We start from the raw sequence: 26,594 nt of genomic DNA on the forward strand, positions 1-26,594 counted from the left end.
TAAATACCACAGTCTGTCATCCCTAAAAGGAGAGAAACCACAAAGAGAGAAACCAACATACAACTTCACATAGTTTTAATTTGATCAAATGTTATATGGATACTTACATAATAAGTATAAAAAGTACATGTTTTTAAATGTGTGTATACCTCTAAATTCAAATAAAATTAACTATCTACATTCTTCAGAACAATAAAAGATGATGCGGTCAATAGAAGCCAAGTAGACAACAACGAACATGAAGAATCAACTATACATTACATGTATCTGCAACCATCCAATTGCACTGTATTTTACAAAGTTATTAAAGAGCAACAGCATCCAAAAGGGGCCATATAAATCATATCGTTTTTATTTTTTTTAAACACAATTAAGTGTAACTGAGAGATGAAAACCCTAATTATATATATTGAGCAAAAATATAAACGCAACATGTAAAATGTTGATCCCATGTTTCGTGAGATGAAATAAAAGATCCCAGAAATGTTCCATAYGCACAAAAAGCGTATTCCTCTAAAATTGTATGCACAAATTTGTTTACATCCCTGTTACTGAGCATTTCTCATTTTCCAAGATAATCCATCCACCTGACAGGTGTGGCATTTCAAGAAGCTGATTAAACAGCATGATCATTACACAGCTGCACCTTGTGCTGGGGACAATAAAAGTCCACTCTAAAATGTGCAGTTTTGTCACACAACACAATGCCACAGATGTCTCAAGTTTTAAGGGGGCGTGCAATTGGTAAGCTAACTGCAGGCATGTCCACCAGAGCTGCTGCCAGAAAATGTAATGTCCATTTCTCTACCACTGTCTTTTTAGAAAATYTGGCAGTACATTCAACCTGCCTCACATCCGCAGACTATGTGTAACCACACCAGCCCAGGACCTCCACATCCGGCTTGATCACATGTCGGATCGTCTGAGGAGTATTTCTGTCTTTAAAAAAGTCCCTTTGTGGGGAAAAACAAATTCTGATTGGCTGGGCCCAGGCTCCCCAGTTGGTGGGCCTGGCTCCCAAGTGGGTATGCCTGGCTCCCAAGTTGGTAGGCCTATGCCCTCCCAGGCCCATCCATGGCTGTGCCCCTATCCAGTCATGTGAAATCCATAGATTAGGGCCTAATRAATGTATTTATATTGACTGGTTTCCTTACATGAACAGTAACTCAGTAAAAGCTTTTAAATTGTTGCATGCTGCATTTATATTTTTTGTTCAGTGTATTCACTACATGCCTGAAAGTATGTGGACACCTGCTCATCGAACATCTCATTCAAAAATCATGGGCATTAATATGGAGTTGGTCCCCCCTTTGCTGCTATAACAGCCTCCACTCTTCTGGGAAGGCTTTCCACTAGAAGTTGCATTGCTGTGGGGACTTGCTTCCATTCAGCCACAAGAACATTAGTGCGGTCGTAGTCGGCATTCCAATTCATCCCAAAGGTGTCATCCCATTAGGGTTGAGGTCATGGCTCTGTGCAGGCCGGTCAAGTTCTTCCACACTGATCTAGACAAACCATTTCTGTATGAACCTCGCTTTGTGCACAGGAAAGGGCCTTCCCCAAACTGTTGCCACAAAGTTGGAAGCACAGAATCGTCTACAATGTCATTGAATGGTGTACCATTAAGATTTCCCTTCACTGGAACTAGTGGGCCTAGCCCGAGCCATGAAAAACAGCCCCAGCCCATTATTCCCCATCCACCAAACTTTACAGTTGGCACTATGCAGGTTGCGTTCTCCTGCCATCCGCCAAAGCCAGGTTTGTCCGTCAGACTGCCAGATGGTGAAGCGTGATTAGTTATGCATTTAGTTATGCATTAGAATGTATTTCCACTGAGTCCAATGGCGGCAAGCTTTACACCACTCCAGCCAAAGCTTGGCATTGCACATGGTTATCTTAGGCTTGTGTGAGGCTGGTCAGCCATGGAAATCCATTTCATGAAGCTCCTAACAAACAGTTATTGTGCTGACCTTGCTTCCAGAKGCAGTTTGGAACTCGGTAGTGAGTGTTGCAACCGAGGACAGACATTTTTTATGCGCATCAGCACTCGGCGGTCCCACTCTGTGAGCTTGTGTGGCATACCACTTCACGGCTGAGCCGTTGTTGCTCCTAAACGTTTCCAATTCACAAAATAACAGCACTTACAGTTGACCGGGACAGCTCTAGCATGGCCAGAATTTGACAAACTGACTTATATGACGGTGACACATTTAAAGTCACTGAGCTCCTCAGTACGGGCTATTCTACTGCCAATGTTTGTCTATGGAGATTGCATTGCTTTGTGCTCTATTTTATACACCTGTCAGCAACGGGTGTGGATTAAATAGCTGAATCCAGTAATTTGAAGGGGTGTCCACATACTTTTGTAGTGTATTTTTCTGAAAAATGTCTATGTACATTATTTATTCCATGGATATGTAACTAAGATGTGCTACCTACCTTATACATCCACACACATGCATACACTTACACACCATATATATACTATATTTATATATAAACATTTCCCCACCCCTACCAATTTTATAAGGCCTTTTTCTTTGAGTTCATATTTTCCTTGTGGCACTCAAAAGAGATAAATATAAATAATTATTTTGGACAACATCAGTTTTGTATGTGAAGGATATAATCCCTCAAATACTGTGTAACACCACCACCCTGTGGCCCTTCTGTTGTCGCCACATACAACACCAGTGAGTTTGATCCTATAGCGGAGCAGGGTAAAAAATTGGAATACAAAAAATGACTGTTTTTCTTTAGAAATGCAAAAAAAAAGGGAATGTCACAATAAGAAACACATTGAATATATCATAGAAAAACTTAAATAAAATGAGAGATACACACATACATCTCACATTTCACACTAACTTCCACTTACAGTTCTGTTTTCGCTACTCATGCAAAAAGTAAGGTCTGTTTTTTATCCCACAATGAACTGACATCAAACACAGTACAATACTACAGTAGGCAAGTGTGAAAGGCAAATTCATCGAACACTTTCAATTGTTTTCTGAAGGTGACATCTTGCATAAAACACAAGTCAGTTTGCGGTTTGGAATACAACAGGTTATAGAAGATATTTACTTGTGTGTAGCTTTTCTGATATAGAGGGGCTTTATACTGTACGGGGTCTTAAAATTATCATCTTTATTATAACCGATATACATACTCTCAGGTTTTTCTATCCATCTCTAAAGCTACCATTCAGTCATACTTTGTGTATAACCTAGAGTTAGCATTAGCTACTCCTCTAACAGAGGGACTTAATCTCAAAATCAGTCACAACAGCTAATCTGTTCTGTTACTACGCAGAATACTGTAAAGAACAGTACTACCCCTCTTCAGAGACTGCATTTGAACATACACTGCTTCAGTGTCATGGAGGGCATGGAGAAAGCAGTAAGGGTGGAGTGTTGGGAGTTACAGTCACATGGAACGTTTACGTTACTAACTAATTAACAACATCTGTATCTTAGAGGTTCTAGACCACTTAGTTGCCCACTGTTTCTCTGACAACGGGTAACGTCCCTAAAGGAGCATACTAAGAGGTCATCTGGTGGAACATGTAGTTTGGTTACACACACACACAAACACACAGCAAATAAAAATCTCTTTCAGGGCGAGTAACCGTTCGTCAAGTACAATATTTCATGCACTCCATAAAGTGGGTGTTGCATTTAATGTTTTGAATACTTCTTGTGTATTAACAGTTGTGTGAAAATGTTTCGAAAATCACTCTAGTATTGTTGTAGTGGTACTGCTGAATTTAGAACACTTTTGAGGAGCTGGTATGGAATTTTCACTTCTAAATAATTGTCTTACTTTGCAGTGCTTTTACCATACCGTCTTCAGTTTTTAAAAGGCATGAGAAAACAGTTTACTAAAATGTTACTATGACAATTAAACAGAAAGTGTGTTTAACACAGAGGTCAAGAAGAATGTGATGATTCTAAGTAACGTATGACAAGTAAAAAAGTAACGAAAATAGATTTCCCCAACAAAACAAACTGTTGTAAACATATGAATACAGGAACAACAATAAACAATTATTATCTGAATAATTATTGCTGTTATTATGAATGAATAATTAATTAAAAGGATCGAGGGATTTGGCAAGGCATATTAAACAAAATCTTTCTCAGGACAACAGATTAACGCTCTCACTGGTTAACCATTTTTGAATAGTGTTGTTGAGATTATCAAAATATAATTGTCCTTTCAGACAAAAAAACTAAAACAAACAAGTGCTCTTAAATCCTCTATCTTCTAAGAAGATTTTTTGAAATTAGTGCTGTGATAGAACTAAATCTGTATCAAACTATTATTTTCTATGAATATACATTAAATACAGTATAAAGTAAACAAGTTCTTGGAAAAAAATAAAACGTTTGAATCAAAGGGTTACTTTGGGATTTTGTCAATGACGTCCAGTCATTATGCTAACGCTAGTTAGCAATTGCATTAGCGCTAGTTAGCAACTTCCTTCAAACTGCACGCAGAGACATACAAATGGGATCCATGACTTCATCTGGCTCTGGGAAAGTAAATGAAGGGCCTCATTGCCAAAATCCCAAAGTATCCTTTTAAAACACTGGTCACCTCCCTCTCATAACTTCCACACATTTCTTTGCTCACTGCATATGTTGTTGCATATCTTTCAACATTACAAAGAAACAAATGTAATCATAGTCAGGGTTTGAATGATTCTACGAAACTGAAACAAACCCAAGTACTGTAGTCACTGACCACTGTAAGATAGGGGGACTCCAGAACTGCATGTACAACAAAATAATTAACACAAGAGCTCATACACTCACACATATATAGGAGATACATTGCTATGACTGGTTTGGTCATCAAATCACTGATAATAATCGAATGAGATGCCAACTAACTTTATATGCAGTGTGCAAATATAAGGCTTGTTATCTTTTCCCTGTCCTTTCCCTTAGAGATTGATGGGATGTATCCATAGGATCACTCAACTACAGGGGATAGACAGTTGACGAAACAAATTGTGGCCACTAATTCAGATGCACAGTGCCCCCTTTTTCTTCTCTGACTAGAGCTATCAGAGATGTTTCATGAGTAGAAATCCAAAGGCTTCAGTGAAATATCCAATCCAGTTGTCCGTCTGTCACATCTCAAAGAAGTATTTGCATGAAACGTTGAAGAGATATTTTGGGAAAATTGGTGGATAAGATAAGGTTCCATGTGGTGATGGTGGTGGTTGATCGTCTTTCCTGCATGGTAGAGTTTCCCCACAACCTACGCATCCATCGTTAACTCCCCAGACAGGCCTCCTGTCCTCTGGGCCCAGTGATCCAGTAGCCTTTTCACACTACCGTGCTGACCCGAACCAGGCTATACTGGCTCTCTATGAAATATTTTTCCCACATAGTCCTTTTCAGCAATGGTGGATGGACACGTAAACAGACCAGCACTGCTCGATTCGGCTCAGTAGTGTGAAAAGGGGTCAGAGGTCAAAGGTGGCCCTTAGGAGGTCTTGACCAGGTCGTAGACGTAGATGTGGAAGTCGTCGTCGAACTTGATGAAGTATACAGAGGGTTTGGCCTCCACCTGGTGGATGACCATGCCAGTTCGTTTGGAGCCGTCCTCTTTAGCGTACTCAACCTGTTTCCCCACCAGACTGTCCACCACCTCCCCCGGCTCCCGCTCCGCAGGCGTAGCGTCATCTAAGAGACAAACAATAACACAAGTTTAAGTTAATTTGCCATATGTAATTTATTTATGGAAAATCATTGGAAACTCAAACATGTTCACCTATCTATTTATTCAACCTGGTTAATCTCTTTTACAAGAGAGACCTGGACAATGAAGAACACAAAGCTTTTATCATGAAGAGAGAGTAGCCTGCTATCATCATGAAAAGCAACCCACCCACCCATCATCAGGCGAGTATAGACATTATAAAKGCTCATGCATGCTTATAAAATGTTCATAAACTCGTACACACATCTTAGCTTTAAGCAGTCTTACAATCAAGAGAGTGGTCTATTGTCATTTTGAAGTGCAGCCTAACTCTAAGGACAGGACTAACTTGAGTCAGGCATGATCCTCAGGTCTCCCTCCTTGTAGTCGTCTAGGAGCTGGTACATGTACAGGACGGGGTCTTTCTCGTAGGTGATAAAGAACCAGGTATTCATGATGGGTGCCCGGGCCAGAACCATGCCCCTCCACTCGTCTTTAGTTCCGTCCTCCGTCTCAAACATGTGCTCCACTGCCTTCCCTATCATCGTGTCAGCCAGGTTGACGTCGCTGATGCGCGTAGAGGCTGCAACAGAGTACATGGTACACGGTAACATCTAGTTTCACGTTTATTTGCCATGTTTAACTTATACATTGGAAAACTTACTAACTCGTGAATATCAACGATCAAACTCACAATTCATGTTATGAACATTTTAGGAGCACCATGAACGTGTAACACCATTAGAGCACAAACAGAAACTCTAATCAATCAACACCAAATGACAATCAATCAATATAAACAATATGTATACATAGACCAAGGTCTTACATTGACGGTCAGGGAGCACCTCGAGGCCCTGTACCCTCTCATCTTTATGCAGCTCCAGGCCGTAGACACAGTCGAAGCCGTCGTACTTGATGAGGTAGAGCGAGGGGTTGACGGGCACCTGGTCCAGCACCGTGCCTTTCCACTGTGACTGAGACGTAGCGCTCCCCTCCTTCCAGATGTGCTGGATACGACAGCCCACCATGTTCCGCCGCGGCGCCGACGACACTGCCTTGTTGGGGCCCATGCTGTTCTTTTGTTTCCTGAACGATGTTTCAGACAACTTATGAAAAAGGGGAATTCGGGGGAACAAACATACACTTAGCCAATGAAAAGGGTGAAAACCTGATGGCTGTCAGTCCCTTACATTAGCTACTAATCTAACTGGATCCATTTTATAGTACATCAAATAGCCTAAAATATTTAATTTATTAAATATATATAGTGCATTTGGAAAGTATTCAGACTCCTTGACTTTTTCCACATTGTTACGTTACACCCTCATCCTAAAATTGAAAAACATTTTTTCCTCTCATCAATCTACACACAACACCACATATGACAAAGCAAAAACGGAAATATCAAATTTACATAAGTATTCAGACCCTTTACTCAGTACTGTGATGAAGCACCTTTGGCATTGATTACAACTTTGAGTCTGGTTATGACGCTACAAGCTTGGCACACCTGTATTTGGGGAGTTTCTCCCATTCTTCTCTGCAGATCCTCTCAAGCTCTGTCAGATTGGATGGGGAGAGTCGCTGCACAGCTATTTTCAGGTCCCTCCAGAGATGTTTGATCGGGTTCAAGTCCAGGCTCAGGCTGGGCCACTAAAGGACATTCAGAGACTTGTCCTGAAGTCACTACTGCGTTGTCTTGGTATTCCTGTTGGAAGGTGAACCTTCGCCCCAGTCTGAGGTACTGAGCGCTCTGGAGCAGGTTTTCATCAAGGATCTCTCTGTACTTTGCTCCGTTCATCTTTCCCTCGAACCTGACTAGTCTCAGTCCCTGCCGCTGAAAATCATCCCCATAGCATGATGCTGCCATCACCATGCTTCACCGTAGGGATGGTGCCAGGTTATCTCCAGACGTGACGCTTGGCATTCAGGCCAAAGAGTTCAATCTTGGTTTCATCAGACCAGAGAATCTTGTTTCTCATGGTCTGAGAGACCTTCATGGCTTTGTTTTTGCTCTGACATGCACTGTCAACTGTGGAACTTTATATAGACAGGTATGCGCTTTTCCAAATCATGTCCAATCAATTAAATTTACCACAAGTGGACTCCAATCAAGTTGTAGAAACATCTCAAGGATGACCAATGGAAACAGGATGCACCTGAGCTCAATTTCGAGTCTGAATACTTTGTAAATAAGTTATTTCTTGTTTTATTTTTAGTACATTTGCAAAAAAAATTACACACCTGTATTTGCTTTGTCATAATGGGGTATGGTGTGTAGACTGATAAGGACTTATTCTTTTTTTGAATAAGACTGTAAGGTAACAATGTGGAAAAAGTCAAGGCGTCTGAATACTTTCCATATGCATTGTAGCCCATGGCAATATAATACAGTCAAGTGTGTACTCTGATCTGCTTTCATTCCCTGGATCTGTCTACATGAGACCCGTAAAGACTGTGTACTTTGAAGTGTGAATATAGTACTGGCCATACCATGGTAGTGTGTCACTGCACAGCTGATACTAGCCCTGTATTCGCTTCAGCAGGCCACTAAAGACCAGTATCAGGTATTCAGCGTGGCACTACTAGACTAAATAATTAATGTATCTTACCAAGCACCACTGTTCTCTAMATAGTCAAAAGTAAGCTGCAGATAGTTTTAGCCGTTCATTTAATAGGCCTACTACGCAAAATGTCTATTCAAAACAGTCGAATGCTGAATGTTTTACAAATGCACAATCACAAAGGGTACATCATAGCTAAGGTAAGTAAGTAGAGGATTCCTGGCTTACTTGTGGGAGTTCTTTTTCTTCATATTTGCAGAAACACCCGAGTGCCCTTAAAAACAAAAACATTTAAAAAAAACGATTCTAATGCAAATTAATGGAGTAAATCTATTCAGTAGCTAGCCTACTCTACTCTTATACGTAGGCTAAATGTACCTGATTATCATCTGAAGACAACAAAAGCAAACCACAAAGTCTGTCCCCCTCAAATGGCACCCTATTCCCTATTATAGGCCTACAGAGTACTATGTTAGATCAAAGCCTCTATGGGCCCTGGTTCAAAGAAGTGCATTATTAAGGAAACAAAAGTAGTGCCCTATAAAGGGAATAGGTGTCCAGGTGTTTCCAACATCACCAGGCAAGCTGGATCCTGGAACTCACAAGGCTGGTGAAAGGAAAAAAGGGTGTCGAGAAACACCTGGAGGTGGGAGCTTGAGGCAGATACAAGGAAGGAGAACCGGCTTGGAGTGGAACGAGCTGGAGAAGACTACCCAGAAAAGAATAGTGTTGTCACAATAGCAGAATTTTGACTTTGATACCAGGTTAAGTATCATGACACTCAATACCATCACAACACTCGATTCCCAAACGATACCACAGCAACAACAAAAAACGCCAAAGTCACAGAATGGCACTTGACCCAGACAGATCTTTTGAGGTATCATTACATTTTAAATTTTTGATGTTCATCTTTTTTCAGAGATAGTCATGTATGAATTAATTGATCAATTATACAACCACTGACTTCGTTTTTACCAATCTAATTGCAGTTGAAGGCAGAAGTTTACATACACTTAGGTTGGAGTCGTTTTTCAACCACTCCATACATTTCTTGTTAACAAACTATAGTTTTGTCAAGTCGGTTAGGACATCTACTTTGTGCATGACACAAGTAATTCTTCCAACAATTGTTTACAGACAGATTATTTCACTTATATACCATGTCATGGCTTTAGAAGCTTCTGATAGGCTAATTGACATCATTTGAGTCAATTGGAGGTGTACMTGTGGATGTATTTCAAGGCCTACCTTCAAACTCAGTGCCTCTGAGAAAAAAATAAAATACTACGCATAGGACTCGTTTTACTGTGGATATAGATACTTTTGTACCTGTGTCCTCCAGCATCTTCACAAGGTCCGTTGCTGTTGTTCTGGGATTGATTTGCACTTTCTGTGTTTGTGCAAAATGTGGCTAGCTCAAATGCTGACTGCTGCGTCAATCGAAACTGGACGTTCTAAATAAGCATTSTAATCACACCGGTTTGAGCGTACACTGCAGGGACCACTAGAAGATCACATCCGTTTGTTGGTATGTGTGAAAATGTTGAACTGGGTTTAAGCAAAACTACCAAAACTATTGCTGATGGTGAACCTGAACAATCAAAATTAAATCTAATTTCAGCAGGTATACAGTGCCTTCAGAAAGTATTCACACCCATTGACTTTTTCCAGTTTGTGTTAAGGTGGGATTAAAATGTATTTAACTGTAATTGTTTTGTCAACAATCTACACAAAATACTCTGTCAAAGTGGAAGAAAAATTCAAAAAATTTTAAGAAAATACATGAAAAGTAAAACACTAATATATCTTGATTACATTCAACCCCAAGTCAATACATGTAAGAATCACCTTTGGCAGCGATTAGCATATCCATAACATGATGCAGCCAGTACCATTCTTGAAAATATGAAGAGTGGTACTCAGTGATCTATTGGATTTGCCCCAAACATAATGCTTTAAATTAAGGACAAAGTTTTTATTCTGTACAGGCTTCCTTCATTTCACTCTGTCATTTACGTTAGTATTGTGGAGTAACTACAATGTTGTTGATCCATCCGCAGTTTTCTCCTATCACAGGCATTAAACCGTGTAACTGTTTTAAAGCCACCATTTGCCTCATGGTGAAATCCCTGAGCGGTTTCCTTCCTCTCCAACAACTGAGTTAGGAAGGACGCCTGCGTCTTTGTAGTGAGGGGGTGTATTGATACACCCTCCAGTGTAATGAATAACTTCACCATGCTCAAAGTGATATTCAATTTCTGCTTTTTAGGTGCCCTTCTTTGCGAGGCATTGGAAAACCTCCCTGGTCTTTGTGGTTGAATCTGTGTTTGAAATTCCCTGCTCGACCGAGGGACCTTACTGATAATTGTATGTGTGGGGTACAGAGATGGGGCATAGGCGGAAATCCCAGGGGGGACGGGGGGGACACGACCCCCCCATCCTGGGAAAAATATGATTTGTCCCCCCCAATATATCACTGTAAACATAACTATGTAATTTCAATAATATTAATAATACGCAATGAAAGCACTTGTGCTGATTATAGACACTTAATAGCGCGTTTTTAAGTTTCACAAGATTGTGACCCCCCCGCTCTTTGCCTCACAATGGTTTGATCCACTGCCAGTTCTTTAGCTGGCAAGGTAATAGAGGGTTCGTATCTACTGTCCGAAAGGCACTCAATGTACGTAACTGACGTGAGGTTAATCCAGTCAATCGCGCCTTAGCAATGTATATATATTTTTATGTTGGCAGGGTTCACACACTAGCTGAATTTGCAGAGCTAGCGCGCAAACTAAAGCAAACATTAACTATCAAGCTAGCTAGTACCTATTCCATTTATGTGGCGTCGTCAAAGATGGAATATTTGCTATCGTCAGTTTATTCCAAGATTAGCATGCAGCTGTAGTGCTTCAAAGTCCCTGTGATAAGGTTAGCGATAAACTGAAGTCCAAACTGAACAGAACTACACTCTCTTATACCATTGTCTTAAATATATTTAATGGTCTCGTTGCAAAAGCTAAATTGTCGCTAGTGAATTTTTTATTTTTTTCACCTTTAACCAGGTAGCAAAGATTATAGCAAACACCACAGAAACGGAATTGGTGCTCGCTAGCTTTGCAAATTCAGCTATTGTTGGAAGCCTGCCAATATGAAACAAACTATGTTAAAATTTCAAAACGTTGCAGCATGTGTTGTGTAAATGTGTGTGTGCAGCTAGACCGATCAGCCAGCCAGCCAGGTAGAAAAATGTCAGAAAAAAGTAAAAAGACGGACATCAGAGTATTTTTCAGTACACCAAAACGCAAAGTAAGAACTCTAGTAGCCTAATATCTCAAAGACCAGTTGATAAAATGTTCATAAGAAAGAAGTGAAATGCTAATGGAAATGTTTCACAATGATGTCATTAGGCAGAGCAGGCAACAGATGGCACACAGACAGCAGAGCTGGGGACAGATATGCAGGGACAGACTGGCAGAGACAGGGAGTCTCAGGTAAGTTTGTTGAGTCTTTGTTTGGCAACATTATGAAAGGTTCTCCATTTTTTTGATTTGTAAAATAGGGACATAATTGGAAAATGCCATGGATACCCCCACTCTCAACTTAAACTGGTGACTGAACCAAGATTTGTTTAAGGCAATGGTATTGCTGTTGTGATTAATTGTGTAGTTTTGGGTACCGGTAGTTAGGAGTACAGCAAACACCTTATTTCTTTTCTAGGAGACAGACTGTGAGTCAGTGAGGGTGGTGAAAGGGAAAGAGCCAAGGAGAGAGACTTCAGAGGACAGTGTCACAGCCACGGCAGGACCAGGTGTCACCCTTGTTGCCAGCAGCACCAGTATAGCGGACAGTGGCACAGCATCGTCCAGTTACCTCAGTGATGACACAAAACCATATCAGCCACACCCACAATTTATAGAACCGCAAACTCTTGCAAACAGAGTGTTGACGTTTCAAGAGAGAGGAACACTGCACTGATAAGGAACACTGCTATAACTATTATTATTATTAGTATTATAATGATTTAAACAAGTTGGGACAACCCTTCAGTTAACTACTGTACCTAACAATTATCCAGTAGTAGTGATTATGGTCCCTCAATATACATTTAACATATTACAACATAGTCTATGTGTTACAGCACTACTTTTGGTGTCCCCCTCAGGAATTGCTCCTGAGAAAATTTCATGTAATTGTCCCCTCCAAGGTTGATATCAGATTTTCGCCCCTGAGATGGGGTAGTCATTCAACAATAATAGGGGTTAACATGATTTCACAGAGTGAGTCCATGCAACTTATTGACTTGTTAAGCAACTTTTTCCTCCTGAACGTATTTAGGCTTGCCATAACAAAGGGGTTGAATACTTATTGACTCAAGGCATTTCAGGTTTCATTTTTTATTAATTTGTAAACATTTCTAAAAACATATTTCCACTTTGACATTATGGGGTATTGTGTGTAGGCCAGTGACACAAAATCTAAATGTAATCAATTTTAAATTCAGCCTGTAACACAACAAAATTAGGAAAAAGTCAAGGGGTGTGAATACTTTCTAAAGACACTGTATATAGGCTATAGCCAGATGAGATATGTGTCTCTGGTCGCTTTCTTTTATTCCGGTAAAACACAATTTTCCAACAGCATTTGATAACAATAACCAATTACAGTGGTTGTCACTCAATTAATAAAGCCTAATATTACGCAACCATTTTACAAGCATTTGAATGCTGGAGGTGCCATGCGCAGATGTGCAAGGAATAGGAATAGGCCGCTTGTCTCTCGCTTCGCACACTGACCAACAGCGCGCAGTTTGACTAGGCTACTCATCCGCAGTAGCCTACTGATGAACGACATTTGCATAGAAAGCAATATCTTTTTTATATAAAAGTGTGCGCTGTCTCTTTAAAGGGTAACTCTCAACCCCAATTTAAGCCTTTGCGCCTTAAAATGTAAAAAATAAAAAGTAATTCAGGTGAGAAGTTGTGGGTTGGGAGAATTGCACATAAATATTCATTTGGGGGTATTTCATTTTTATTTATTTAACCTTTATTTAACTAGGCAAGTCAGTTAAAGAACAAATTCCTATTTACATTGACGGCCTACCAAGGTAAACGTAGTAGTACCTGATCCCAACACTTTCTCAATAAAACATAGCCTACTTACCAGAGGTCCACTGGCATGCTCTGATAATACAATTATGTGCATTGCGAGCAAATACGGCACTGGGCAGTTAGGAGAGTTAGCCCCTGTATGGGTCGTCACAAGTCATACAGGCCACCTATTTCTACAACTTATCTTCTTAAAATTTGAATTTAACATAACCACACTGCTAACCTTTCCCTAACACAACCCTAACGTATGCCTAATTTTTGTTTTCATTCATTTTTACGCTATAGCCAACTTTGACTTTGTGGCTGTGGTAACTAGTTGGAAACCAGTGGTAAGGCGCCAAGTTCCTGAGTTCCTGACACCTATTGCCACTTGCAGTGTAAATTCGAATCCCACATGGGGCGCAAAAAATAATTGTTGAAATGTGGACTAACATTTATTGTGTTGGAAAGAAAATAACAATCATCCCTTGAAAATTAAGATTTAGGGGCTCAATTGGGGGGGCTTAGTTCAATCCAACCCGCATTGTAGTATTTATGCAGTAGCTCTTTTTGGTCAAATTAACTCACAGATTGGTCGTGGGTACTACATAAAAAACATAAAAACTACTACCAGGGCGATCTCTCTCACAGGTATGCTTTCACTTTTCAGAATTCAAAGTGTGTCGGCATGGGATGAATATTGTAAATAAAGGATAAAATATATATATATAAGATATCTACACTACACTAACTGTACTATTTGTGACATAAATTGAGTATGTAGTATGCTTATTGGTCATAGTATGGATATAGTTAGTATTCCAAAAGTTCCCGGATGTCGTACTAATTTCGCCAAAATACGAAGAATTCAAGCAGTCGACACTATTTCTGTGCTTTTAGGGCCCATAATGAAATTCTTCAGAAAATGGCCGTGGTTTCACAATGTTTTCAGATTTGAAGAAAATGGCGGAAAATATGCAGCTGAAGTTGAAGAGAGTGGATACAAAATTCATTGCTTTAACTAATTACGACTAATGTTTAAGAAAATGTTGAGCAATGTCATAAAGTAATGACTTTTCAAATAAGTTACGTTACACGTTATGTTGGCTGACAATTTGTTAGTTAGTTTGTTATCCTTACGAACCGCATAGCATTACAACAGTATGTATCGGTATGTTAGTTAGTTACCTAACATTAGTTGGCTACTATTTCAATGAACTTGCCAGTGTCACGTTCCTGACCTTATTTCCTTTGTTTTGTCTTTATTTAGTTGGTCAGGACCTGAGCTGGGTGGGTATAGTCTATGTTCTATGTTTCTAGGTTAGGTTTGTCTTATTGGCCTGATATGGTTCTCAATCAGAGGCAGGTGTTTTACGTTGTCTCTGATTGGGAACCATATTTAGGTTGCCTGTTTTCACTATTGGTTTGTGGGTGATTGTTCCTGTTCATGCATTCATGTGTTCTATGTTCTCTAGTTCAGGACTGTAGCTCCGTTGGTTTTCGTCTGTTTATTGTTTTTGTTCGTATTGAAAAAGTATTCCAATAAATATGGAAACGTACCACGCTGCGCTTTGGTCCTCCTCTCTTTCCACCGACGAAAGTCATTACAGCCAGGCAGTATATTAACTATATGCTAACTAACTACTCAACATTTATTGATTTGATTATTCACGTCATTCTTAGCTAAGTGGTATAGTCGTTGTGAGTTCTCAATGGATATTGTTAATTTTGGCTATCTACTCCGATTTCAGAGCACTCTCGTATGAGTGTGCCAGAGCGCAGAATTACTGAAGGATTTACAAACGCTCAACGCCTATTGAAAATGGCCAGTGTCAGTAAACGTCTGCAAAAACAAGCGTAATTAAATTGTTGCCAGCAGCACAGTTACAGTCACCAACGCTCTGGATAACATTAAAACAGCMTAACCAGCTCTGCTAGGGCGAGTAAAATAGTCAGAGTGAGGTGTTCTCTCATTTGTGTCTGGAAGTAGCTAGCAAGCTAGCCAACGTTAACTTGGGTGCTTGACTACCGTTGTGAGGTGAGAACACTCGCTCGGATCAACCCAACTCCTCGGCCAGAGCGTCCAGTGTACGCTCCAAGAGCGAAACGTTCTGAATTTGCAAATGGACAATCTGACAACGCTCTGGATTGAATTTACGAACAAACCCGAAACCGTAAAATATCTAGCTAGTAATTTGTTATGCTAACAAGCTAGCAATAGGTTGCATAGCAACAGCATCAACTTCAGGTAGACAGGCGAAGCGCTAATATGATCAACTGAAAGGATACTGTTCGTTTACAATATACTAAAATGAACTAATAGTATGTAATACAGTGAGGGAAAAAAGTATTTGATCCCCTGCTGATTTTGTACGTTTGCCCACTGACAAAGAAAGGATCGGTCTATAATTTTAATGGTAGGTTTATTTGAACAGTGAGAGACAGAATAACAACAAAAAAATCCTGAAAAACACATGTCAAAAATGTTATAAATTGATTTGCATTTTAATGAGGGAAATAAGTATTTGACCCCTCTGGAAAACATGACTTAGTACTTGGTGGCAAAACCCTTGTTGGCAATCAGAGGTCAGACGTTTCTTGTAGTTGGCCACCAGGTTTGCACACATCTCAGGAGGGATTTTGTCCCACTCCTCTTTGCAGATCTTCTCCAAGTCATTAAGGTTTCGAGGCTGACGTTTGGCAACTCGAACCTTCAGCTCCCTCCACAGATTTTCTATGGGATTAAGGCCTGGAGACTGGCTAGGCCACTCCAGGACCTTAATATGCTTCTTCTTGAGCCACTCCTTTGTTGCCTTGGCCGTGTGTTTTGGGTCATTGTCATGCTAGAATACCCATCCAAGACCCATTTTCAATGCCCTGGCTGAGGGAAGGAGGTTCTCACCCAAGATTTGACGGTACATGGCCCCGTCCATTGTCCCTTTGATGCGGTGAAGTTGTCCTGTCCCCTTAGCAGAAAAACACCCCCAAAGCATAATGTTTCCACCTCCATGTTTGACGGTGGGGATGGTGTTCTTGGGGTCATAGGCAGCATTCCTCCTCCAAACACGGCGAGTTGAGTTGATGCCAAAGAGCTCCATTTTGGTCTCATCTGACCACAACACTTTCACCCAGTTGTCCTCTGAATCATTCAGATTTTCATTGGCAAACTTCAGAYGGGCATGTATATSTGCTTTCTTGAGCAGGRGGACCTTGCGGGCGCTGCAGGATTTCAGTCCTTCACKGCGTAGTGTGTTACCAATTGTTTTCTTGGTGACTATGGTCCCAGCTGCCTTGAGATCATTKACAAGATCCTCYCGTGTAGTTCTGGGCTGATTCCTYACCGTTCTCATGATCATTGCAACTCCACRAGSTGAGATCTTGCATGGARCCCCAGGCCGAGGGAGATTGACAGTTCTTTTGTGTTTCTTCCATTTGCGAATAATYGCACCAACTGTTGTCACCTTTTCACCAAGCTGCTTGGCGATGGTCTTGTAGCCCATTCCAGCCTTGTGTAGGTCTACAATCTTGTCCCTGACATCCTTGGAGAGCTCGTTGGTCTTGGCCATGGTGGAGAGTTTGGAATCTGATTGATTGATTGCTTCTGTGGACAGGTGTCTTTTATACAGGTAACAAGCTGAGATTAGGAGCACTCCCTTTAAGAGTGTGCTCCTAATCTCAGCTCGTTACCTGTATAAAAGACACCTGGGAGCCAGAAATCTTTCTGATTGAGAGAGGGTCAAATACTTATTTCCCTCATTAAAATGCAAATCAATTTATAACATTTTAGACATGCGTTTTTCAGGATTTTTTTGTTGTTATTCTGTCTCTCACTGTTCAAATAAACCTACCATTAAAATTATAGACTGATAATTTCTTTAGAAGAGGGCAAACGTACAAAATCAGCAGGGGATCAAATACCTTTTCCCCTCACTGTATGTAGTATACAGTATGTTAGTATTTGTATTCGAACACAGCTTTAGTATCAAAAACAAGATGAAACGAGCCACTTACGATTTCCCCACATGGCAGTTTCTTGTCATTCTTTCTAGCAATCTGGCCATCCAGTCACAACATGCTGACTTCTGCCCCATTGAAGCGTGCATATAGTTTTCGTAACGTTGTCAGCTAACCCATCTATTGAACTATGAGCCAACTGTCCTAGCGGACTGCGCCACCAATCAGTCATAGTAGTTGATAAAAAATACAAGGAATTGAGATGACTACCATTGTCATCTATTTCTTATTACGATGGATGTAGCTACGAATATAAAAGGTATAATCCTCATAGCCTACATGTTTTTTTTTCTTCGCAAAAGCACATAGATGTGTATGAAAGGGTAAGAAAGAATGTTGAATTTGGTCATATGCGGAAATGTGCCTTACTGCCTTTTGAATTTTGGGTAATGTCAGTAGTCTAGTCAAGGAAGCATCAAGCAAAAMTATATTGGCACACTCCACTTACCAAGACCATTACCAAATAAGGCGCGCTGTCACCTGCTTTATAGTAAGCCTTGAGGTGGTACATTCACACACACAATGAGAGAGACAGGAAAGACGTAACCTAGCGTAGCAGGCGAGGGAGACAAAGTGAATAAAGTTTTGGGCAATGACTGTAGCTATGGTTTGTGTTGACAATCAGCTTTGAAATCAGCATATTTTGCATTACGCTTGGCATATTATCACAAACTAAGTACTAGGGCAGTGAATTGATGTTAGCTTCAGCTGTAAGCTAGCAAGGGAAGTTAGCCTACAAAGCTGGAAGCTACCGGTATCTTCAATATTGTATTTTTTAAAGTGCTCTCGCCTGTAATGCCATTGTTAAATACAGTTCGCAAAACAGTTGCAACATTTCTAAATGCCGTTTTGCATTATTCAAGTGTGMTAACATCTGTGCCGAATGAGTGGGGAGCTAACATGATGCAGCCCAGACTTCAGTGAGTTCAGTGGTTCCTCAGGACAGGYTAGAGCTAGCAATGAGTAAGTGGAGCAGGCACGGTGCTCTCGCGCTATAAGGGGACCTCGACTGCGCTGATAGACAGACTTGATCCTCTTTCAAATCAGTAGACGACATTTGACAGAAGTACCCGAAAATAATACAAATTCTAGTACTGAACCGTTTCTCATGTTCTAGTATAAAAAAGTACAGACATTTCAGCTTACCATACAACACTAGAACAGAGTGCGATGGAGAGGAGTCATTGATGGTCTATGCTCCCAAAGGAGCAGGCTAAGTAAGTAAGTAATAAAGGGAATAGGATGCCATTTGGGATGCCGCAAACAAATCTATAAAGAGCCTGATTAAAGCCAAACTAACCTGCATCAGCTCTGGATCGCTGGCCCGGCGCGCTCTTCCTGAATTGGGTCTTCATTCATCAGCATATAGGGGAGCAGCCGAGCTGCCAGACTAGGGTGAAAATATCTATGGTACCAAGTCTGGGGTATAAAAATATGAATGTAMTGAAAACATTAATGATTTATGTAATAGCCCAGAGAGATGGACAACAGCCAGGGAATAAATCTTAATAGAATCCAGTGGGTCCAGTCAGAGGAAGTGAGAAAGTGAAAATCTATATGGCAACCAATTCAGAAAATGGAAACTGCCCACTGGGCACAGACGTCAGTTCAACATCTAGTTTTGATTTGCATTTGGTTGAGTTGTCAACTAACATGAAACCAACAAAAAATGTCACCATGTCATTGGATTTAGGTTAAAAGTTGAGTGAAAAAATTACAAAATGCTCTTATGTTGATGACTTTTTGCAAATCCAATCAGTTTTCCACGTTGATTCAACGTTAATATATTGTTTTTTGGGGTTGAAATGAAGTGGAAACAACTTTTATTCAACCAGTTTTTGCCCAGTGGGAGGGAGGGAGTTAAAAAGTAAAGCGTCTATCTATGATACCCAGTGAAAGCAGAAAAAAGGGATAGGGACGGATTATGGTATTCAACYCAGATTGTCCACGGATGGTAGAGGACTGACTTCGGAGCAGGCGGATGTCTCTGTTCAGGGATGACGGTCACATCAGGTCTCTGCGAAGACCTGCAAACCAAAATAAATTATTATATAAAGGTGATTATAAATTGGGTGGTTCGAGCCCTGAATGCTGATTGGCTGACAGCCGTGGCACTCTGCGTTGTGCCCAAGAACAACCCTTAGCCATGGTATATTGGCCATATACCACACGCCCTCGTGCCTTATTGCTTAATTCTATTGAGTCACTTTAAAAGACTAATTTTGCACATAATCTCAAAAAAGAGAAAAACATTGTGTTTGGTTATCCATTTCATACCAAAGCAGACCCCCCAAATATTGTGGGCTAAATCATCAAGATGTACAGTACCAGTCAAAAGTTTGGACACACCTACTCATTCTAGGGTTTTTCTTTATTTGTACCATTTTCTACATTGTAGAATAATAGTGAATACATCAAAACTATGAAATAACACATATGGAATCATATAGTAACCAAAAAAGTGTTAAACAAATCTAAATATATTTGATATTTGAGATTCTTCAAAGTAGCCATAGTCACCCTTTGACTTGATGACAGCATTTTTTCAACCARCTTCATGAGATAGTCACCTGGAATGCATTTAATTTAACAGGTGTGCCTTGTTAAATGTAAATTTGTGGAATTTCTTTTCTTATAAATGCGTTTGGGCCAACCAGTTGTGTTGTGACAAGGTGGGGTTGGTATACAGAAGATAGCCCTATTTGGTAAAAGACCAAGACCGTATTATGTTAAGAAAAGCTCAAATAAGCAAAGAGAAATCCATCATTACTTTTAAGACTTGAAGGTCAGTCAATATGGAAAATTTCAAGAACGTTGACAGTTTCTTCAAGTGCAGTCCCAAAAACTATCAAGCGCTATGATGAAACTGGCTCTCATGAGGACCGCCACAAGAAAGGAAGAGTTACCACTGCTGCAGAGGATAAGTTCATTATAGTTACTAGCTTCAGAAATTKCAGCCCAAATAAATGCTCCAGAGTTCAAGTAACAGACACATCTCAACATCAACTGTTCAGAGGAGACTGCATAAATCAGGCCCAGACTTGACTGCCCTTGACCAGCATAAAAACATCCTGTGGCGTTCTGCATTATTTTAGTATTTTTTTTATTTCACCTTTATTCAACCAGGTAGGCTAGTTGAGAACAAGTTCTTATTTACAACTGCGACCTGGCCAAGATAAAGCAAAGCAGTTCCGACACATATAAAAACACAGAGTTACACATGCAGTAAAACAAACATACAATCAATAATACAGTAGAAAAATAAGTCTATATACAATGTGAGCAAATGAGGTGAGATAAGGGAGGTAAAGGCAATAAATAGGCCATGGTGGCGAAGTAAATACAATATAGCAATTAAAACACTGGAATGGTAGATTTGACAGTAGATGATTGTGCAAAGTAGAAATACTGGGGTGCAAAGGAGCAAAATAATAAATAAATACAGTAGGGGAAGGGGTAGTTGTTTGGGCTATTTATAGATGGGCTATGTACAGGTGCAGTGATCTGTGAGTGCTCTGACAGCTGGTGCTTAAGCTAGTGAGGGAGATAAGTGTTTCCAGTTTCAGAGATTTTTGTAGTTCGTTCCAGTCAATGGCAGCAGAGAACTGGAAGGAGAGGCGGCCAAAGGAGGAATTGGCTTTGGGGTGACAAGTGAGATATACCTGCTGGAACGCGTGCTACGGGTGGGTGCTATGGTGACCAGCGAGCAGAGATAAGGCTGAACTTTACCTAGCAGGGTCTTGTAGATGTCCTGGAGCCAGTGGGTTTGGCGACGAGTATGAAGCGAGGGCAGCCAACGAGAGAGTACAGGTCGCAGTGGTGGGTAGATATGGGGCTTTGGTGACAAAACAGATGGCACTGTGATAGACTGCATCCAATTTATTGAGTAGGGTGTTGGAGGCTATTTTGTAAATGACATCGTCGAGGATCGGTAAGATGGTCAGTTTTATGAGGTATGTTGGCAGCATGGGTGAAGGATGCTTTGTTGCGTAATAGCAAGCCAATTCTAGATTTAACTTTGGATTGGAGATGTTTTATGTGAGTCTGGAGAGAGTTTACAGTCTAACCAGACACCTAGGTATTTGTAGTTGTCCACATATTCTAAGTCAGAACCGTCCAGAGTAGTGATGCTGGACGGGCGGGCAGGTGCAGGCAGCGATCGGTTGAAGAGCATGCATATAGTTTTACTTGTATTTAAGAGCAGTTGGAGGCCACGGAAGGAGAGTTGTATGGCATTGAAGCTCGTCTGGCAGGTTGTTAACACAGTGTCCAGAGAAGGGCCAGAAGTATACAGAATGGTGTCGTCTGCGTAGAGGTGGATCAGACTCACCAGCAGCAAGAGCGACATCTTGATGTTTATATATATTAGCATCGAATAGCCCCATCGATATGCCCCATCGATATGCTAGCTAAGGCTAGCTTTTTCAAACATAAAATTGCATCCTGTAGCACTAAATCCCAAAAGTTTTGGGACACTGTAAAGTCCATGGAGAATAAGAGCACCTCCTCCTTGCTGCCCACTGCACTGAGGCTAGGAAACACTGTCACCACCGATAAATCTACGATAATCGATCATTTCAATAGGCATTTTTCTACGGCTGGCAATGCTTTCCACCTGGCAATTCTTTATTTTTTTCTCCCCAATTTCGTGGTATCCAATTGTAGTAGTTACTGTCTTGTCTCATCGCTGCAACTTCCGTACGGACTCGGAGAGGCGAAGGTCGAGAGCCATGCGTCCACCGAAACAAAACCCAACCAAGCCGCCTTCTGCTTCTTAACACAGCGCGCATCCAACCCGGAAGCCAGCCGCACCAATGTGTCGGAGGAAACATTGTACACCTAGCGCCTGGTCAGCGTGCACTGCGCCCGACCCGCCACAGGAGTCGCTAGTGTGCGATGAGACATGGATATCCCTGCCGGCCAAACCCTCCCTAACCCGGACTACGCTAGGCCAATTGTGCGCCGCCCCGTGGCCTCCCGGTCGTGGCCAGCTGCGACAGAGCCTGGGCTCGACACCCAGAGTCTCTGGTGAAACAGCTAGTGCCTTAGACCACTGCGCCAACCCGGGAGGCTCCCTGCAGCAACCAATGGGTGCACCTCAGCCATGCTCAAGGTCCTAAACGATATCATAACCGCCATCGATAAAAACAGTACTGTGCAGCTGTCTTCATCGACCTGGCCAAGGCTTTCGACTCTGTCAATCACTGCATTCTTATCGGCAGACTCAATAGCCTTGGTTTCTCAAATGACTGCCTCGCCTGGTTCACCAACTACTTCTCAGATAGAGTTCAGTGTGTCAAATCGGAGGGCCTGTTGTCCGGAACTCTGGCAGTCTCTATGGGGGTGCACAGGGTTCAATTCTCGGCCGACTCTTTTCTCTGTATATATTAATGATGTCGTTCTTGCTGCTGGTGATTCTCTGATCCACCTCTACGCAGACGACACCATTCTGTATACATCTGGCCTTCTTTGGACACTGTGTTACAAACCTCCAAACGAGCTTCAATGCCAGACAACACTCATTCCATGGCCTCCAATTGCTTTTAAATGCTAGTAAAACTAAATCCATGCTCTTCATGGAAATCTTCAGTCCAAATCTGAGATTTYTGGTTCAAACCGCCATGTCTTAGATGATTGTAGATGATCGGATGATCTCTGCATGTGTGGTTCCCACCATGAAGCATGGAGGAGGTGGTGTGATTGTGTGGGGATGCTTTGGTGGTAACACTGTCAGTGATTTATTTAGAATTCAAGGCACACTTAACCAGCATGGCTACCTCAGCATGCTGCTGCGATACGCCATCTCATCTGGTTTGCGCTTAGTGGGACTATCATTTGTTTTTCAACAGGACAATGACCCAACACACCTCCAAGCTGTGTAATGGATATTTGACCAAGCAGGATAGTGATGGAGTGCTGCATCAGATGACCTGGCCTCCACAATCACCCAACCTCAACCCAATTGATATGGTTTGGGATGAGTTGGACCGCAGAGTGAAGGAAAAGCAGCCAACAAGTGCTCAGTATATGTGGGAACTCCTTCAAGACTGTTGGAAAAGCATTCCAGGTGAAGCTATTTGAGAGAATGCCAAGAGTGTGCAAAGCTGTCATCAAGGCAAAGGGTGGCTAATTTGAAGAATCTAAAATCTATTTTGATTGGTTTAACATTTTTAGTTACTACATGATAGTTTTGTTGTCTTCACTCTTATTCTACAATGTAGAAAATAGTAAAAATAAAGAAAAAACCTTGAATGAGGAGGTGTGTCCAAACTTTTGACTGGTACTGTAGCTAAAAAAAAAAAAAACTCTTTCTTCCCACTGGTGTGAGGATGTCATGGCAACAGTGAGAGACCCTGATGACACTGATTTCATGTGTATTATTGGAATGTATCCAAGCCATGTATGTAGTCAGTTACATTGAAGTGATGATCGCCAAGGTGAAGGAGAAGCCTGTTTTGTTACCATCCACCCTATGTCACTCAGATTTTACCATTAGATASCAGGACTAGGCTAATCAAAACACTAAAAACACTAATCAAAACACTCAACGTCAACAAAACAAAGGAGCTGATCGTGGACTTCAGGAAACAGCAGAGGGCGCACGCCCCTATCCCCATTGACGGGGCCGCAGTGGAGAAGGTGGAAAGCTTCAAGTTCCTCGGCGTACATATCACTGACGATCTGAAATGGTCCACCCACACAGACAGTGTGGTGAAGAAGGCGCGACAGCGCCTCTTCAATCTCAGGAGGCTGGAGAAATTTGGCTTGGTCCCGAAAACCATCACAACCTTTTACAGATGCACAATTGAGAGCATCCTGTCGGGCTGTATCATCGCCTGGTACGGCAACTGCACCGCCTGCAAACGCAGGGCTCTCCAGAGGGTGGTGCGGTCTGCCCAATGCATCACCGGGGACAAACTACCTGCCCTCCAGGACACCTACAGTACCCAATGTCACAGGAAGGCCAAATATATCATCAAGGACATCAACCACCCGAGCCACGGCCTGTTCACATATCTATCATCCAGAAGGCAAGGTCAGTACAGGTGCATCAAAGCTGGGACCGAGAGACTGAAAAACAGCTTCGATCTCAAGGCCATCAGACTGTTAAATAGCCATCACTAGCCGGCTTCGTAACCCTGCACCTTAGAGGCTGCTGCCCTATATACATAGACTTGGAATCACTAGTCACTTTAATAATGTTTAAATAATGTTTACATACTGCTTTACTCATCTCATATGTATATACTGTATTCTATTCTACTGTATTTTAGTCAATGCCTCTCCGACATTGCTCAATCTAAAATGTATATATTTCTAAAGTCCATTCTTTTACTTTTAGATTTGTGTGTATTGTTGTGAATAGATTTAGATACTACTGCACTGTTGGAGCTAGGAACACAAGCATTTCGCTACACCCTTAATAACATCTGCTAAATTTGTGTACGTGGCCAATAAAATTTTATTTGAAATACTGTCTGCTTGCATAACAGTGTCAATGATTACACATTACACACTCATTCACATGTTCTCAAGAGATGCTGAAAGAAAAWAAAWATATATATTTCTCCACTCCTGTTCCCAAGACAAAATTAACATTTGTTATATAATTTCTCTGCAAGAAATGGATAAATCAGGAGGAGTTAATGTTATATTACGTTACATGTGAGAGGTTATAGGCAAACAGTCAGGGTCCATATATCAGTTACTATTAAATTTAACCCATATACTTAAATTAGGAAAATTCTGTTTATTCATGGTTACAGGGATACTCATGATCAGGATATCAAGGGTTAATGTAAACAGTATATCAAAGGTTCATGTAAACAGTTTATCCCGAATATGACCTTAAAAGGCTCTGATTGGTCAATCAGACATCTGTGGCAGTACRGCATTTACTGAGATGCAGCCTCCACAGATGTCAAGGCTTTCATACTTCTTGCGCTTAGCAGAGCAGAGCAATTGTGAAGGAAGTTGTCGGGGAAGTTAGTGTTTATACAGGATGTACCGCCCCCACCTACCGTCAACCAATCATGTCGATGCGGACTATACGGMGCACTCCGCATAGTTCGGAAGGGCAAGGCGATGCGGTACAGAGTTTGACTTGCCTCTGCATGACTACGCAATTGCGTCACGCCCTCCATACTAAGCCTCCGACCACATTTTCGGATCAAGCCTAAATTGACTTTAAGCGGGATATGAGCTACTATCAGGAATACTGTGCGCATGTAAACGTGGTCATTGTCTTGAAATGGTAAGAAAAATGCAGTCTGCAAACAGCGCAYAATTAGCTACACTAGCTAACGTTAGTGGCTGCAGCAGCCATATTGTATTACTATTATTTACATTCCCTGCAGCAGAGGGGAGAGTAAGTACTAAAATCGCACAGTCGAMCAAAGGATGTACTGTACTCTGGCTGACAAGAAACACATTTTCAAGTGAAAACAAAAATGACTCAAACCAGCCTACTTTCCACCCCAATTTTGAAAACCCATGTTACGCGCGCATAGAGACCTTTTCGAATGCATATTTGTGGTTGGCTTCCTGTCTGACAATAGATGTTTGTCTGTCGGGATATCTTACCCGCTTTATTGTGAAATTATAGCAAGATATGAAGGATATTTTCGTCTCCCGTTTGTCCCCTGTGCCAAGCCAGTCTCCGTTTGATGGCAACACCGATTCTACGGCCAAAAACCTTCCCCTCTTCTTCCGCTGCCAAATAGTGTTACAGCACGAGAAACAATTTGCGCAGTAAATTCCATCTTCCTGCAAAATAGTGAGTCATTGCGCGTTCCCCGAACCGACAGCTCTGCACCTGCGCATGTGTGACTGCGACAGGGCTCGGAACAACTTGAGGACAAGAAAACTATTTGAGTAAACTATTTAATTGACAACCAGTCTACACAACACAAAACAATTGATTAATTGCACTATAACGGTGACAAACTGCCCACAAACTGTTTGGGCCTAAGAAAGCTGTCCCAACATTTACTGCCTTTTTAAAAACCATAGCTGATATGGCTGACTTGCTTAAACAAATATGGTTACTGCTGACTCCATGTGGATTTGTGTAAGTCGATAAGAACCGCATTCTCCTTCAATAATAATGAACGCCAAAACTAGTTTTGACTTTTGAACCATACACAAACATTATTACATTTATGTTCAGTAAATTCWTAATGTTTMTTCCTATATCATTAACACTTAG

General features: G+C 41.3%; 2 protein-coding genes across 5 annotated transcripts in view; one reads left to right on the forward strand and one right to left on the reverse strand.

Moving 5' to 3' along the window:
- Positions 1-60: 60 nt before the first annotated feature.
- Positions 61-26,117, reverse strand: LOC111961298 (spindlin-W). 4 transcript variants are annotated; one of them, XM_023983458.2, is made up of 7 exons: positions 25,970-26,117; positions 19,354-19,413; positions 18,687-18,805; positions 8,508-8,553; positions 6,542-6,801; positions 6,062-6,295; positions 61-5,696 (listed from the first exon to the last, which is right to left on the reverse strand). In XM_023983458.2, exons 3-7 carry the CDS (start codon positions 18,739-18,741, stop codon positions 5,497-5,499), a joined length of 795 nt encoding a protein of 264 aa, XP_023839226.1. In that variant the 5' UTR covers positions 18,742-18,805; positions 19,354-19,413; positions 25,970-26,117; the 3' UTR covers positions 61-5,496. The 4 variants fall into 4 exon arrangements, with proteins under 4 accessions (XP_023839226.1, XP_023839225.1, XP_070296809.1 ...); XM_023983457.2 differs by having other exon boundaries at positions 19,323-19,413; XM_070440708.1 differs by having other exon boundaries at positions 18,687-19,413.
- LOC111961296 (hippocampus abundant transcript 1 protein-like) overlaps positions 25,481-26,594 on the forward strand; it is a 36,731-nt gene continuing 35,617 nt past the window's right edge. Inside the window, exon 1 of the mRNA XM_023983456.3 lies at positions 25,481-25,640. Within this exon, the coding sequence (XP_023839224.1) occupies positions 25,638-25,640 (3 nt within the window). The 5' untranslated portion in view covers positions 25,481-25,637. The remainder of the gene's footprint in view (positions 25,641-26,594) is intronic.

This window comes from Salvelinus sp. IW2-2015, linkage group LG4q.1:29 (genome assembly GCF_002910315.2).
Source record: "Salvelinus sp. IW2-2015 linkage group LG4q.1:29, ASM291031v2, whole genome shotgun sequence".
NCBI lineage: Eukaryota > Metazoa > Chordata > Actinopteri > Salmoniformes > Salmonidae > Salvelinus > Salvelinus sp. IW2-2015.